The sequence below is a fragment of the Charadrius vociferus genome, unplaced genomic scaffold (genome assembly GCF_000708025.1).
Source record: "Charadrius vociferus isolate BGI_N301 unplaced genomic scaffold, ASM70802v2 scaffold585, whole genome shotgun sequence".
Lineage (NCBI taxonomy): Eukaryota > Metazoa > Chordata > Aves > Charadriiformes > Charadriidae > Charadrius > Charadrius vociferus.
In genome coordinates this window covers 648,961-663,849 of record NW_009648642.1, presented here as the reverse complement: position 1 = coordinate 663,849, position 14,889 = coordinate 648,961, and the positions used below count along the sequence as shown (strand labels likewise).

Sequence of the window (14,889 nt, the reverse complement as noted above, 5' to 3'; positions counted from 1 at the left end):
AAAAACAGCAATTCCTCTTTCCCCTCACTTCACTTGTGATGGTAAATCTTTTTTACTAGCAAATTACCCACTGAAGCTATGAAAGCATCCTGTCATATGCTCTGGACTATTCATTGCTGTTCATGTACTTGTGCTTCATGTGGGAGAAGTTCTACAGCAGATACCGCAAATTTTAGATAAAGATACTGGGCAATTGCCTCCAGATATCGCATGCCAGGAGGCACGCTTGCAGAGAACTGTATGAATTCTCAGGAATGAGCAAAAGCCTCTTTGCATTATCCAAACCCTACCAGAACACTGCTGGCAAAAAAGCATTACCTCTTTCAAGATCTCATCACTGGGAAGACTCATGATATGAAGAAACAGTGTCACCTAGAGTTCTCCTGGGACGGTCATCCACTCCCAGGATTACACAGCCGATTTCCCTCCCACCTCCCTTCATTTACTTGTGGGGAGAGCATTAAGCTTCTGTATCACAATGTTTAATTCCCCAAACATGTAGAAATATCAGCATGGTTATTCTCAGATTTAAAGCTTCATTTCAGCTTCTTGGAAAGATGAAGAAAGGGAAGTTTCTGAGCACTGTATATACGGTCTGGCTTTCAGCTGCCTGAAACATGAGTCAGTTTGAAGTCATTATACTGATATGGAATAGGAATGTAAACAAAATCAAGCCTTTGAGATATCATTGTCCAGTCCAGATGCCTTCCTCGGAGGCAGACTCCTCAAACAGATGCAACTGGAATGTGTCAAGGGCTCAGGTACAAGGAGAAGGATAACTAGCAATCACGGCTCTTGTGTGAATTGAGGGCTTTTGTAACTTAAGAAATGGTACTGATTTGTCTGCACAATGTCTGCTTATAGCAGGGCAATGGTTTTGTGAACTATGATTCTACATCAAATCTGAGCTCATCAACGTTCCCTGTGAGTGGACATTTGATATTTCTGGCACAAGCCAGATACTGGTGCCAGCGCCTCTGCTGTATACCTCAGCCAGCTCTGTGCCTCTGAGGAATTGCATCAAACTGCAAACCTATCCTGTGATACGGACTTGTATCCGCTTAGGATGGTTTGAAATCATTACACTTTCATTTTTACCTAATAACAGGACCTAAATCCAGATCTCTAGAGGTAAAGAGCCGAGTTAATCAGACATTACTTCACCTTGATTTGTCTTAAACAAAATAAGAGTAAACAACTAAGCCCTGCATTCAAGTGCACCACTTAGTAATTACTAAAAACACCAAGTCCAGCAGAAATTCTGTTCCAACTTGGCTCCTGCATTAGAATTTTCCTTGGGAATCCCAGGACAACCGAAAAACTAGTAGATTAATGATAGTCACATCAACCGTTCATGGTGTCCCTGAAGCCCCACACCTCCAAGACAGAGATCTGGAAGCTTTCGGAGCACAACGGCTGATTATTGAAAGTATTGCAGTGGCTGGTTCTTCCGTGGTTCAGATCCGCATCCAGGTAAAGAGCCTGGCCATCACCACCTCCTGTGAAGAAACAAAGACAAGTGTAAGGGTGCCCCTGCATTCCTCAGCAGGGGAAACTGCTATACAAACAAAACAAACCAAAAAAAAACAAAAGAAAAAGAACTCAAGTGAACAACTTGAGTCCCATGAGAACAACTCGTTCTCATGGGAACAACTGGAAGCCCTGAGTGATGTTTGCTTGCTGTCTTCAGGTGTGACAGTATGACCAAACGCATAGCTATTTGATTTTTTTTTTTCTTTTTTTTGATTTAAAAAGAAGTAATGCAGGTCAGTAAGAACAAGAAGCCCGACTCAAATGTCTGCATTTAAGATTTGTTTTTTCAGCGCTGGAGGATCTTGGAAACTACCAACTGCATATTTTCCCTCCAGTAAAGAAAAAAGCAAAGACATTTATTAGCATATCTGTTAGTGGCCAAAAATCAGAGCTGGGAAAAGAACAAGGAAGTTCTTCAAGAATTCTTTCTCATCATGAATTGGGCAGTATGAAGGTAGGGCTGTGCTTAAAGCTCTGAGTTACTATCTTACTCTAAAATGCTTGATATGCAAGTTTTCCCATTGAAAATTTTTGTTGGGTAACAATATCAGGTTTTGGCCACTTTTATCTTTAACTGTAGCAATACTGAAATACATATATGGTAAATATAGATGACTCTCTTATCTAGAGTGGACAGGAAGAGCTGGTAGGATATATGCTCAAATTCTCACACTGACTCACCTATAATGATGCATTCGCTGCTGCCAGCCATGAACATGGAGGCTGTTTTGGAAGGCAAGTTGAAGTGCCGCGCCGATAAGAAGGGAGAAAGGCGATCGGAGGGGTCTGATGGGCCACTGCTGGAAGAGAGGGTGCTGGAAGCTGGTGGGGCATGATTTTCTGGCTCCGAACCAGTTGTGGCCAGTTCTGGGTGTTTTATGATCACCCACTCATAGCGTTCAACTTCTGGTTGCAGCTGCATAGGGGCAGAGAAGAGCAAAGCTTTCATTAGTGCACGAGTACTACACAGAGTACTCTCCACAGCAAAGAACACTCAAGCCCCTCAGAGTCCACTCGCTTGATTAACAGGGAAGATTGGATCAAACTGTCTTTCAGGCCAGATGCTATTTTCTTTCTTTATACCTTTGCTTTTTAGGTGATTGAAGAAATGATGCAGTGCTGTCTGAGTTACCTTATCACATCTTTTAAGAAAATATTCTGTGCAAGGGGAGAAAAAGGGTTACGACAAAACTGAAAACTAAAATTTCCTCTACCACATTAATAGTTCAGTAGACTTTATAAACAAGGAGGGCATGTAATCCAGCCTCTTCAAGTGGAAGGGAAATAAGAGTTACTCACATCAGTACAGCGGCTCTGACTTGCTACTGGGTAGCAACAACAAAATTTTACTCACCCTAAATACAAAGCACTCCCCAGTTCCGAAGAAGCTCAGCTTGTTCCCTCCTCGCCTGCGCTCGCTCCAGTCAGTTGACAGATAAGCACCACAGACCTAGCACAGACAGCACAGTCAGGGGGCTTTCCATTGATGAAGAAAGTGAGACTAGCATTTCAGAGTCCAGAACCGAAGGGTTTATTTCAGTTTGTTTTTCAAAATCTCTTTATCAGTGGATTAAGGCAGCGCAAGTACTTATATCTAAAGATAGATTTAAACTGCTTTAATCCTCAATCCTTAAATCCTAAGAGTTTCATAAATTATTTCACATCTCTCATGCCTTTAAAGGAGAAATGTTCCAACAGAACCCCAGGTACCAAAACACTAATTACTCCAAACTTGTAAAGCCTGACTTCCAATTCCTCATTTTGGCATCCAAAGCAACAATATTGTCACAAGTTACAGTACGAACAGTTCTGCCTGAACATTTTCTGGTCACAAACAGTAGCCTTGGAGGCTTTCTTCATTTTAAACTGTAGGTTAAAATCAGTTTAGCTAAGCCAATGCTGAACTAGCTCAGATATTTAAAGCAGCCTATTCAAAGAGCACAGGGTTCCCAAGTTTCCAATACAGAAAAACAGAGACTTAGAGGGCTGAGCTTTTTTGTGGAGTCTTTTGTTTGCACTAGAAGAATTTCTTGCTATCAGCAATAAGCATCACTGCCAAGTGGACGCAGACCAAACAATGAAGGTTTAAGAATGGGATGAAAGCAACTCTGCTTCTTTTTTTTTTTTCCAGAAACTATGGTTAAACAGAATTGTTCTAAGGTACTTTTGCTGTTCAGCCTCCACCAGCATTACAAGCAGAGCTCCTAGGACAAAATTACTGAAGAGCAGGCTTTTCATATAGATAAATCATGCACATAAACAAAAAGATGGCCCACAACTCTGTTTGATCTGATATGCCCGAAGTACATGAGAGCCAGAAAATAAGAAGGCAAATTTTCTTCTTTCCAAGATGTAACAATAGACATATGAATAAAGGATGAACGTAAACCTTTGAAAAAAATCCCCACAACCACCAAACAAAAACCCCCATACTTTTCTCCTACTTTTTTGTTTGGACTATTTTTTTTTTTTTTGAGGGGTAGGAAATGAACCATACTGTAAAAACCAGCATCACTTACAAAGCTAGACTTTTCACATGCTCCAGAACAAGAGGCAAAATAATAACTATTTTCCCTCTTCCCTTTAGATACCATGGGCATTCTATAAGCCATTGGCACGTCAACACAGGCCTGGGATGGCCAGAAGCCACACACAGAACTATGAAACAGCCCGGAGTGTTAGCGTTAGGTAGATGCAAATAAGGGTAGAAATGGGCTTGTTTCATGGACAGTCATCCTACAGGAACATAAGCAGAAATATAAGCCCACAGGCTGCAGTAACAGCTTAACGCTATAAGCAGAATATTTAGGAGTCATGCACAGTGGCGCAGACAACTGATGCTCATTATAAGAAGATTCTTTGGAGTTTTTTTTTTTTTAAACAAGCATAAGATGAAGCCAATGTTTCTGTTTTCACATTATGTTGTCCAATATTGTCATACACAGTAGAGCAGAGAACCAGTACTCATGAGATAAGGCCTGTGTGTGCACTCCTCCTCAGGTTCTCAGAGCTTTCTTGTTTTATTTTTTTTCCCCAAACAAGGATGAGACAAAGCTAAAGCCTTTGTTTCCATGTTATGTAGTCCAATATTATTCGTACCATTTAAATTCTGCTACTTTCCCTCCTCATATCCTGGAGAAAATGAAAATATCTTCTATGAATCATGAGTTTCTTAACACAAATCCCCAGCCTCTCCCTCTGATTCTGCAATTAAGAGAGTCTGTCCAAGAGCTCAATGAGTTACTCTGGTCCATCATCCCACATTACTTACAAGAGAAAGAATAGCTGACTGAGCCCTAGTTTACAAGATTTACCCAAGAATGCATAGTCCCATAATTGACAAATGGAACCGTTTAAAGCATGCATTGTTAAAAAACCAAAACAAAACCCCAAGCAAATTCAGGTCTCTTGCTTCTTTATTTTATTATAAACAGTTGTCTGTTGCAATACAGCATTACATAACTGCCTAAAACCTAATTTAATCCTTTGCCTTTCCCCTCACTTACCTCTTTTGCTGTGGTCTTGATGAGGAGAAGAGTTGGTTCGTGTCCCTCGCTGTGAGAATAGAACCTGAAGTGCAGAATACATGAAAAATGAGCACTCAACTACCCCCAACCGCAGTTCTTTTCCTCCTTAATGTCAGGCATCATCTCGTCCTCCAGCTGACGGCACGGCAAAAAAGACATCTGAAGACTAAGGATATTCCTCCAAATGCTTCCTACAGTCCACTGTAAATAACAGAGTTGAGCGCAAACAAATATTATCCAGCAGTTCTTCTCTACTTGGTTCTGTGTACGGTTGTTTAGGTCTCTGCAGGATAACTAGAAGACTACCTGTCACACCAGTGGCATTTTACAGCATTTTGAATTAAGGCCAACTAAAGGAAGTAGTGTTCTGAAGACTGAAGGCTGTCTGAAGAGCTTTCAGTTTTCATAGAAAATAATTACAATGCACTCTCGTTGCTTGCTTTTGCTTTTCCTCATAGGCACGTGGGCCTGGGACAGCAGACCACTCACTCCCCACCTCAGTACCTCAGCTGCAGATGTCGAAGTCACCTGCAGAAGTCACATCAGAAAATTAGTCTTCTGTGTCAAGTGCAAGAACTCATATCTAGTTTATCCCACAATCAGATTCATAGGCAGACGAATCTCCAGTTTCCAGTTCCCTTATTCTTTGGATCAGTTTGAATGTGGTTATCTATCGAAGAGCCTGCAGAGCAGCCACTGAGTGAGCCATTCACACCCAGCGGGGAACGAACCAGGCTCAGACCAGCAGATTCTGTGAACTGATGCAAGTTTGACTTTTCCACTTGGTCTTGGATAGTTTAAAAAGGCTTGCCATGTTCTGGCATACGAAGTATCCTAGTGAAACATTGTAGCCAATAGGAATTTGTCACATTTACATCCCATCGCTAATAATATTTTTCAGGTCAAGTTCTGACTAGGCATGGCCTTTTTGTCAATCCAGCCAACAGTTCACCAGTTGCTCTTTTTTGCGCTGCAGTTGAGAAGAGCGGGGAAGGTTTTCCTTACCTGCTCAGACTACAGCCGTGTTCCAAGGTGGTGAAAAGCAAGAGGGGCTGGCAAAGTGCAAATCGCTCCGGGATCCACGACCAGATATCTCGCATCTCTTTCACACTGACAATTTCAGACTTGAAGTTCTCAGCATGAACTGCTAAGTGCACATTCTGCCTAAGAAATAAAATACAAAACATTGAGAAACAATAATTTAACAAAACAAGTTTCGGATTACTGGAGAGAAACAGGCAAAGAACACTAAAAGGCCCTAGCAGATATGCTATTGTTCAAAGCTCCAGCCCATGGGATTAGAAGGCCATGACTTTGTGAAGGTAATAAACTACTGCAGTTTAACATAATCCTCGAGCAGCAGTGATCTGGCCTTACTGAAATACCTGGAGCAATTCCTCTGTATGGCAGCCATGACCTGCACCTTTATATACAGAGGACACAACGGTGACCCAGCTAGGATGACCATGACCTTAAATAGATCAAATTATACTGCTGTTTGAGACAGTCTCACTGGTGCTACTAGTGAAGCATAGAGAACCGGATACCTAAAGAAACAGCCACGATCTGAAAGGAACGGGTAGCGCTTTTTCCCTCCTCTGAGGTCCTGCCTGTTATCATGGAATTAGAGAATTCCTAAAACCCTCAGAAATCTTAGAGGAATCAGTATTACCAGGCTAAGCAATTTTAATCCAAGGCAAGTATCTGAAGCTTTTGGAAAGTTCCACTTCTTGGAAACACGTCATTACCAATGACTTCCACTTCATTAAGAACCAAATAAGTTCTGAAGTTCATGGTTCCAGTTGGAGCCTGAAAACAAGCAGGAACGCTAGCCACTCACACTGGAACGCAAACCCCCATACCTCCCAGAGGGGTCCGAGACAATTACAAGACCTGATTCATGGCTTTTGAACACTTGAAGGTAATCATCATCATCATCTTAACCAGCCTTCATTTCTCAGATTAGATAAGCACAGAGACTCAGAGCCTGGGGATTAAACAAGTGTTATCGCATCTGTGGCCGATGTTAAAGACTTTTAAAATGCAAGGGTGAGAGCCAAGTACACGGTGGAAGTGACATAGGAACTTACACAAGATACTGAATTACTGGGGAGCCGTTAGTTAAATGAAGCTTCAGGTGATTTGCTCTGCATGCAAGGGTTCAGTTGCAAGTATTTGCCAATTTCTGATGGGTTTGTTTTTTGGTGTTTTTTTTGTCAATTAAATATTTCTTTCCTCAGTTTCATGGAACATAAAGAGAACGGAACATCTCAATACTGCATATCTGCATAGCTTAGCTCGCTCCCTAAAACACACAAACTATACATCTTTTATTATTTCTCTTGTTCATAGTACCAAGAAATCAGCAGCATTCGCACTGTACTCTAGAGTGGTGCTTGCTTGGAGACATTGGGAAATGCTTTCTGAAATTTATTGTAGCTGCCTTAGTGTCAGCATTTCCAATGAAGTGACTCCTTAGGTCACATAAAAAAATAAAAAATTACTGCTTCCTCTAGCAAAATGAACGAAATCAGTACTTGCACTGCTACCCTGAATTATTTAATTAGCAAGGCACTTCTATGGACACCTATTTAAGCAAGCTGCAGCTATTAACGGGTTTTAAAACTTACAGTATCACCGACTAGGACACTATTTGTGCTTTTAAACATCGGAAGCTGACACACAGGAGAGATCAACTGAAGCAAAGTACGAGCCAAGACTTGAACCCACATCTTCGGAATCTTACTTTAGGCATCAGGCTCAGCCCTCCCAGTCCTGCCTGATCTGCAGCTGGTGGCGCTACACAACAGGGCTGAGAAACAAAGCCTTGGTTTCAGTTCATCAGAAATTAGATTTTTCTCACGTTCAAGGAATTAAAAGCATTCAGGGCAGTCAACCAGTTTTTACAGTGAATTTCTGGAGGAAAAGTAGCGATAATAAATAGGCTAAGAGTTAGTAGCAAATACTGAAACAGTTTTAAACTGACTAAACCTCCAACAAGTGAACACCACAATTATTTGTGTGCTTGGTCTGTACATTTTTCCACACTTACGTGATCTGTTTGGGCAACTAAACTTAAGAACTTGTTCCTAAAAGGCTCTCAACCTCCGTGTACATTTCTTTTGCTTCCATTCCTTCTCATGGCTACTACAAATTGCTGATTTAGGGACTTTCCTACCCAGATCCCACTTGAAGCCTTTCTTCAGCAGTATTCATAGTAACACATCGCTTTCAGTACCCTGTGTCTTCCTATGACTTTTCCATGTAGGTAGAACATCACCTTTACAAACAGATCTTTCTGGTTTACTAGGAAGCATTTATCATTGTATCGGCTGTTTAAAACTATTCCAGGCAATGCCGTTCTTGCCGCTTGAATATCATGGTGAATCATTCTATGTTTAATGTCACCATTCAGTTAGTAAAACCTAGATAGTAGCCTGACTGAAGTATCTGAAATAAAATGACCTGCTATTTCCCAGTTTTAAATCACAGCTGCAGCTGCTTAAGACAAACCTGATCCTGTGTTGAGACCGGTGTCAATACACAGCCTGCACCTACCTCAACCCAAACCCTGTGCTGCTTAACAAAACTACAATTTTTTTGGAGGGGCTTCAGAAAATTGCAACTAGCATTGCAAGTAATGAACCTGTATTCATCCTCTCATTTTTGGCAATATTTCTCTGAAATATTACACTGAACCTACTTCAATTGGGTAGTTGATTTTCAAAGTAGTAAATGAGTGAAAATGAACAGCACACAAGTTGGCTAAGAAAAAAAAAATGTTTTGACCTATATTGGTTGATTAAAATTAAGTTTAGCCTTCACCACACCACAGTTCTTTCAGGGCTATCTGGTAAAAAAAACAGCAATGCAAGAGAACACTAAATTTGGACTGGCACTACACTAAAGTCTACCACTAAAACTGAATAAATTCATTAAGATTTTACTCTTTATTATTGCTTTCCTCAATTCTTCCTGTTGGCTTATTTGGATTGGGATGACAACTTTCTATTGATTGCTGATGTTGGAAAGCCACCTTCCATTTTTTATTATCCCAAAGGAAAGTAGATTTAGGAAAGTAGCAGAATTTAAATATTTAATAAAGGAGCTTAGTTTGCTGTCTTCACAGGAATGTTGTTTTTACAGCTACATTATTAATACAATGTACTTCAGAAACATCAAAGTTCCTGCAGATAAAGCCAATGCTGATGGCCTGCGGTAGCAGCGGTCAGAGTGGATATGCTCTGTATGTATTATTCCAAGACAACAAATACCATGCTCCAAGGCATGACTCACTGAATTACATCTTCCTGCTCTACTTTGGTTTGGGTCAAGTCTTACAGGGTCTGCATTATCTTTAAAATCCATTATCATTTTAGTTAGGGCATAGATGCGTGGTAGAAGTGACGTGTTGCTTCTCAGACATAAATGGCAATATAAGCCATACATGGTGCACTAGCCTGCAACCTAATCCTGTGTTGTAGATCAGTGTCAACAGACACCCTGCATCTACCTAAGTCCCCTCAAACCCAAACCATGTGCTTCCCAGCAGAAATCAAGTCTTTCTTCTCCTTTCGTTGTAAAATACAGTAAGATAATACACGAACACTGAAGACTTGTGTGGCTGGAATTAACAGCCTGCTGATCTATTAGAGGTAAAATCCTCAACACACAGGATATGATATGAAATACTCTTTGATAAGTCTCTTAAGGTGTTCTTTTAGACAGGAAAACATGAGGAAATTCATTCCAATTTTGATTTTATAAATTAGTACAAATGTTAGTGTGCATCACTCACTGAAGTTAACTCAGGGCACCTGCAACAAGGCCAGAAGATTCTCAATGGCATTCATTTAAACCCATACAGCTGTGGTACTTAATACTCACAGGGCAGTCTTTCTCCTTTCCAAGTTCTCTGCTTATCAGGTATCACAATCCACTGCGTTTTGTTCTTTAAGATTTGCTTTTCAGGCCAAGAGTTGATGAATGACTTCATTAACCATTAATGCTATATGGCTGAGTAACTCTGACCTCCTTGACATGGGAAAACAGTCTGTCTTCTTGCCTCTAAAAAATACCCTATCTGCTTAAAAATAAATGTCACCTAGCATGAACAGAGACAAGTCACTTTTAAAAGTATGCCAAGTTGGGTTCAGTCCAACATCTTTCCAATTAACTGCAGAAAGCTTGCAAAGAAGGAAAAAAAGTTCCGGATGTCTCACAGCTATTGCAAGAGCATACAGGTTTGGATGTGGGACAACACTCAACAGTTCTGAAGACACATTACTTGAGATGTTTTGAAGAATAATGCTTTTTCTTCCAACATAGAAGGGACTTATATCACATCATTAACATTATGCTTTTCCATTCTGGAAAACACAGGCTCGTATTGCTGTATGGAAGTGCTACATTGACAAGCTGGGCCCATGATCCCTTATCCTACCAGTTTGCAGGTGCTTTGAACTAACTTCAAGAGCGTATTCAGGAGATGTCACACAGCAATGGGATGCTCTAATTGCTGCCCTGCTTCTCCTGCCCCAGCATTAGCAATAATGACAGCCTCGGAAAAAAAATAAGAACCTGCCAAAGTCAGAAGAAACGAGCAAAGCGCCAAGATTCAAGTGTTTTAACCTACCTTTTGGGAGATGCAACACTGCAAACAGGAGGGGTGCAGTGGGTATGGAATTGACAGAAGGAGAACGTATAAGGAGAAAGACAAAAAAGACAGAAAAGATCAGTGATTTCCTACATCCGTGACAAAGTGAATTAAAGGAGCCTGGAGAGAAACAAAGCAAGGTTTGATTCAAATCACCAAGCACAAGAAAAGCAAACAGACAGGTTAAAATATTTCCTATTTCTCCCCCCCCCCCCCTTTTTTTTTTTTTTTTTTGCTACCTGCTTGTAGTTATCTGAGTGTAAGATAATTCATCATCTCCATCATCTCCTTGCACAGACCAAACACATCTGGGCATGAGAACTCACTCACACCCTATCAACCACTGGAGAAAAGCTCGTTTCTCCAACACCCACATCTGCCTACGTTGGGATCCAAACTGAGCCCAGTTCACAGCAGTACCGTGCCAGGGGATACTGAGAAGTTTCAGTATGCTTACAAAAGTAGCCAAGAGAGAAGTTCTTCACTAGCAACTCTGCCTGGTAAGGTAGTAACTACTGGCATTATTTGCGTACAAATTTACTGGATTTTGCTTTAAAGGCACCACTGTTGCTCTGAGCAAGAATACCTCTACCACATTTAACACAGCGCCAACCTCTGGGTTTCTTTTTTACAGTTAGGGGTTTTTTGTTTGTTTTGTGGGTTTTTTTTGTTCATTTGTTTTGTTGTGTTTTTGATTTTCTTCTGTTTAGTTTTGTTTAATTCTCTCTTTCTGTTGCTCAAGAACATACTCAGAAAGGATATTACAACTCTTCTGAACTCCAGTACAGGAAGAAAAGCTACACACCAGAAGAATCAATACTTTTGGTTACCACGTCCCAAATACAATGGCCTGAACTCTGCCCGATGTGACGCTCCAGCGGCTAAAGGCCTTGAAATATTTGAGAGTGACAAAGCGGTCTCTTCCAAGATATGAGCAAGATAAAGCACAAGCTCACTGTAAACCAAAGTGTGAGTCTAAAAATAACCTATTGGACAACACTGGAGGGAATTTTACATGTATTTGAGCACATGAAAGAGGTTCAGCTGACATTTACATTATAGGCTGAAATCTGGTATGTATTTCAATACTACAGAATGATATTTGTTTGCAACTCCTGTGACTAACTCAGCAACACAACTGGCTGTAAGACCCTGATACATCAGTGGCTGGTACCTTTTGATTTTTGAAGATTTAGAGACAACAAAAGACTGTCCCTCTAGAATACCAAGTTCTAGATATCACACTTACTGACCGCTTCAGAGGTTGCAACAGCTGATAAAATTGTTCAACTCAAACTTAGATTTCAAAAACAGCTGGGAGAAGTTTTCTGCAGTCACAGAAGGCCTTCGGATAAACAGAGTATGTCTACAACACCAGTATTTACCTGCCCATATATTTGCACTTAGCAGTATGCTAATTTTATTTAGATATTTGTTTTCTATACAGATGTTGAGATGTTTTGTTTTCTATATACATGGAAAGGTCTTTCAGCTAAGCTTTTTATTATTGTGCCTTTTACTGTCACATTGGGGCAGGATTTCATTCACTGGTTTCAAAGCTGGCTTTTCCTCCCCACATTTCTGAAAAGAAATTACGATTATGCAATCATCTTTTGGAGCAGCATCCTCACTGTTCTGTGTTTCTTTCAAAATCGTTATTTCTAATGATGTAATTTTAACAGATCTGTCACAAAATAGGTCAACTACCTACGATTACTATACTCTTGACTTTCAGGAGGCTTGCAGTCACGCTAATGTTAAAAGTAACCTGTAAATAAGACTTGTTCTGTTAAAATAACTCCACAGTTAAGCAAAACTCTCCCAGCTGGGACAGTATTTGCCTAGCTACACTAAAGAAACTGCTGACTTCACAGTACTGGGCAGCATGAAATTGACATTTTACACAAGTAATTTCACATTTAAGAATTAATTTTCATTTTTGTTTGGGTACTTTTCCTTCCACGTAATTTATCAGTGTTTTTTCCAGCTTTACAAAAATGCCTTTTAATTTAAAAACAGCTTGTGCAAGACACTTTTGGGATACAATACTTGCAATGAATATGTACCTGTAAAAAGTAATTATAAATTCATCATCGAGTAAGCCATGAGAAACCTCTTCGTTTCTCTTGTATCATAACATTTCAATTACACTTCTCATTACAATCCCAGAAATGCTTAATTTTGGGGCTGTTGACTTTTTCTGCTGAGAAAAAAAATCCCAAACAAACCAGTAGAGCTCTTCTCCTTCCCCAGCAGTCACTCAGGATTGACTGACTGACTGCTCATCACGCTGCGAAAACTCATGAGATCACTCCGGCTCCCTGTAGCAAGAGCCCTACCTTTTCTGTTTGACCGTGATGCCCTTCTGCTGCAAAGCCTTCTCATTGGCCATCTGTAGAAGCTGGATCTCCTTCCGTGAGAAGAGGCGGATAGCAAAGGCTTTTTCCAAAAGCCTCTCTGGGGACACTGACTTGGCAATGTCTCTCACAAAGGCCCGAATGTCCTGCTGTATGCTGTCAGACTCCATGGGCTGCCCAGCTCTGACTTTGTGAAAAAATTTCAGAAGAGCCAGCGCAACACGATAGAGAACTTTGTAGCCCTCCACCAGAAAGACATCAAAGACTCGAGCAATGTACACCATAGGTAGCTCTCCGAAGAGCCACCGTTGCCAGTCGGAGTATACCTCCAACACATCCTCGGACACTGCTACCATCAGCTTATGTGCTGCCTGACAGTACTTGTTAACCAGGTCACCAAAGGTCATGCAGGAGGACTCAAAAGCTAAGAATGTCTGATCGATGAGCCGCTTAGACGGGTCATTGCAAGCGAGGATCCGACAAACCTGTTCAAAGCACTCTGCCTCATCTTTGCTGTAGTGGAGGAGCAAAGCTATCACAGAAGGCAGTGCTGGGCAAAACGATATGTCTGGGAACTGATTCGCAATGCACAATATAATCTTCCTGACTGCCCCAATGCCTTCTGCATTCAAGCAGTACGTGGGGACTAGGCTGTTATCCACAAACTCTGGTAGTGGAAGGGAGCTACTGTTGCGTTTTCCAACGATCTTCACAACAATGTCCCGATACACATTTGCATCTGGGGTGACTGTGCGGCACGGGATATTGCTAATTAGTTTGTGGTACACTTTGGCTCTCAGAGAGTGGTTCTTGGCCCAGTAGCCCTGCCGGGCCAGCTGCTTGAGCTCCTGGAACTCTGTGCAGGATAGCTCCTTTGCATCCTGGCTCTGGACAGTAACATCCATTTTGTCCCAATCCACAAAGCGGTTGTATTCATCCATGGCCCCAGGAGAAGCATACCAGATAAATCATGAGAATGGAGACCTTATTTGGTCATTAAATGACTTGCAGCTTTTCCTGCAAAAGGAAAAGTAAAATAATAGGTTTCAGTAACAGGTAATCTCCCATTTTCTTCAGGAACACATACATACATTCAACTTATTCCTGCAATGCCAAAACTGTTTTCTAAAGCAAAGAAAGTTAAAAGATACATGCCTTTATTTTTAAGCCAAACTTTACTGCCATTCTGTCAATAACTCATACTGAAGTAATTTATCAATGGCCAGCCAAGAGGTTGAATCTGAGGGCATCTCCATGGGAAGTTAATTTCCCTAACTGAAGGTCCAAGCTGAGGCACAGACCTTTATGTTAACTTCTCACTTGGAGAACAGAAGCCTCCCACTTCAAAAATATCCATTGCAATGTCTGTTCAATTTGCCACGTCTCTTCCTACTTCTCTGGGGAAATAACTTATTTATACCACAAAGATGTAGGCTCACAAGCAGCTTACACGGTTCTAAGACTGCGTGGCCAGTGACAAGAGATGCTGACCTCCTGTTAGCTGCAGCCATATGTTCTTAGTCATTTCTCCGTGCTGGTACTAGCACTTGTGTGGCCACACAGTCACTGAGATTAGCTTGTTAAACATTTTTTCTTTTCCATTGGGTAAGAAAGATGAGCAACTGTATGGTCAGCCAGATTAGTGCCAGAACAAAGATGAGAGTGGGACAGAACCACCCTTTCTGATTGCACTACAGGCTCATGTCAGCTTTGCAGAACTGCTTTTTAATTCTCTGGAGTACTGCGCTGGACTCCTAGTCCTGACCTTGCATGCACTTCTATGATCAAATCACCCTCTAGAGGGCCTGCTATCACC

At 41.1% G+C, this 14,889-nt stretch overlaps 1 protein-coding gene across 2 annotated transcripts; it reads right to left on the bottom strand.

Annotated features, from left to right (window-relative positions):
• Nucleotides 1–1,206: 1,206 nt before the first annotated feature.
• TBC1D24 (TBC1 domain family, member 24) lies at nt 1,207–14,014 on the bottom strand. 2 transcript variants are annotated; one of them, XM_009886363.1, is made up of 7 exons: nt 13,056–14,014; nt 10,696–10,713; nt 6,066–6,224; nt 5,040–5,103; nt 2,888–2,983; nt 2,215–2,449; nt 1,207–1,499 (listed from the first exon to the last, which is right to left on the bottom strand). In XM_009886363.1, the coding sequence occupies exons 1-7, from the start codon at nt 14,012–14,014 to the stop codon at nt 1,345–1,347; spliced, it is 1,686 nt and encodes a 561-aa protein (XP_009884665.1). In that variant the 3' UTR covers nt 1,207–1,344. The 2 variants fall into 2 exon arrangements, with proteins under 2 accessions (XP_009884665.1, XP_009884666.1); XM_009886364.1 differs by lacking the exon at nt 10,696–10,713.
• Between the last annotated feature and the right edge of the window lie 875 nt (nt 14,015–14,889).

Excerpts from the sequence above, each read along its gene's own strand:
- TBC1D24 (XM_009886363.1), bottom strand. The coding sequence starts at position 14,014 with ATGGATGAATACAACCGCTTTGTGGATTGGGACAAAATGGATGTTACT. Across the intron at positions 2,450-2,887 it reads GGGAGTGCTTTGTATTTAGG|CTGCAACCAGAAGTTGAACG; the intron begins GTGAGTAAAATT and ends GCCCCTATGCAG. Across the intron at positions 1,500-2,214 it reads CAGCGAATGCATCATTATAG|GAGGTGGTGATGGCCAGGCT; the intron begins GTGAGTCAGTGT and ends GTTTCTTCACAG.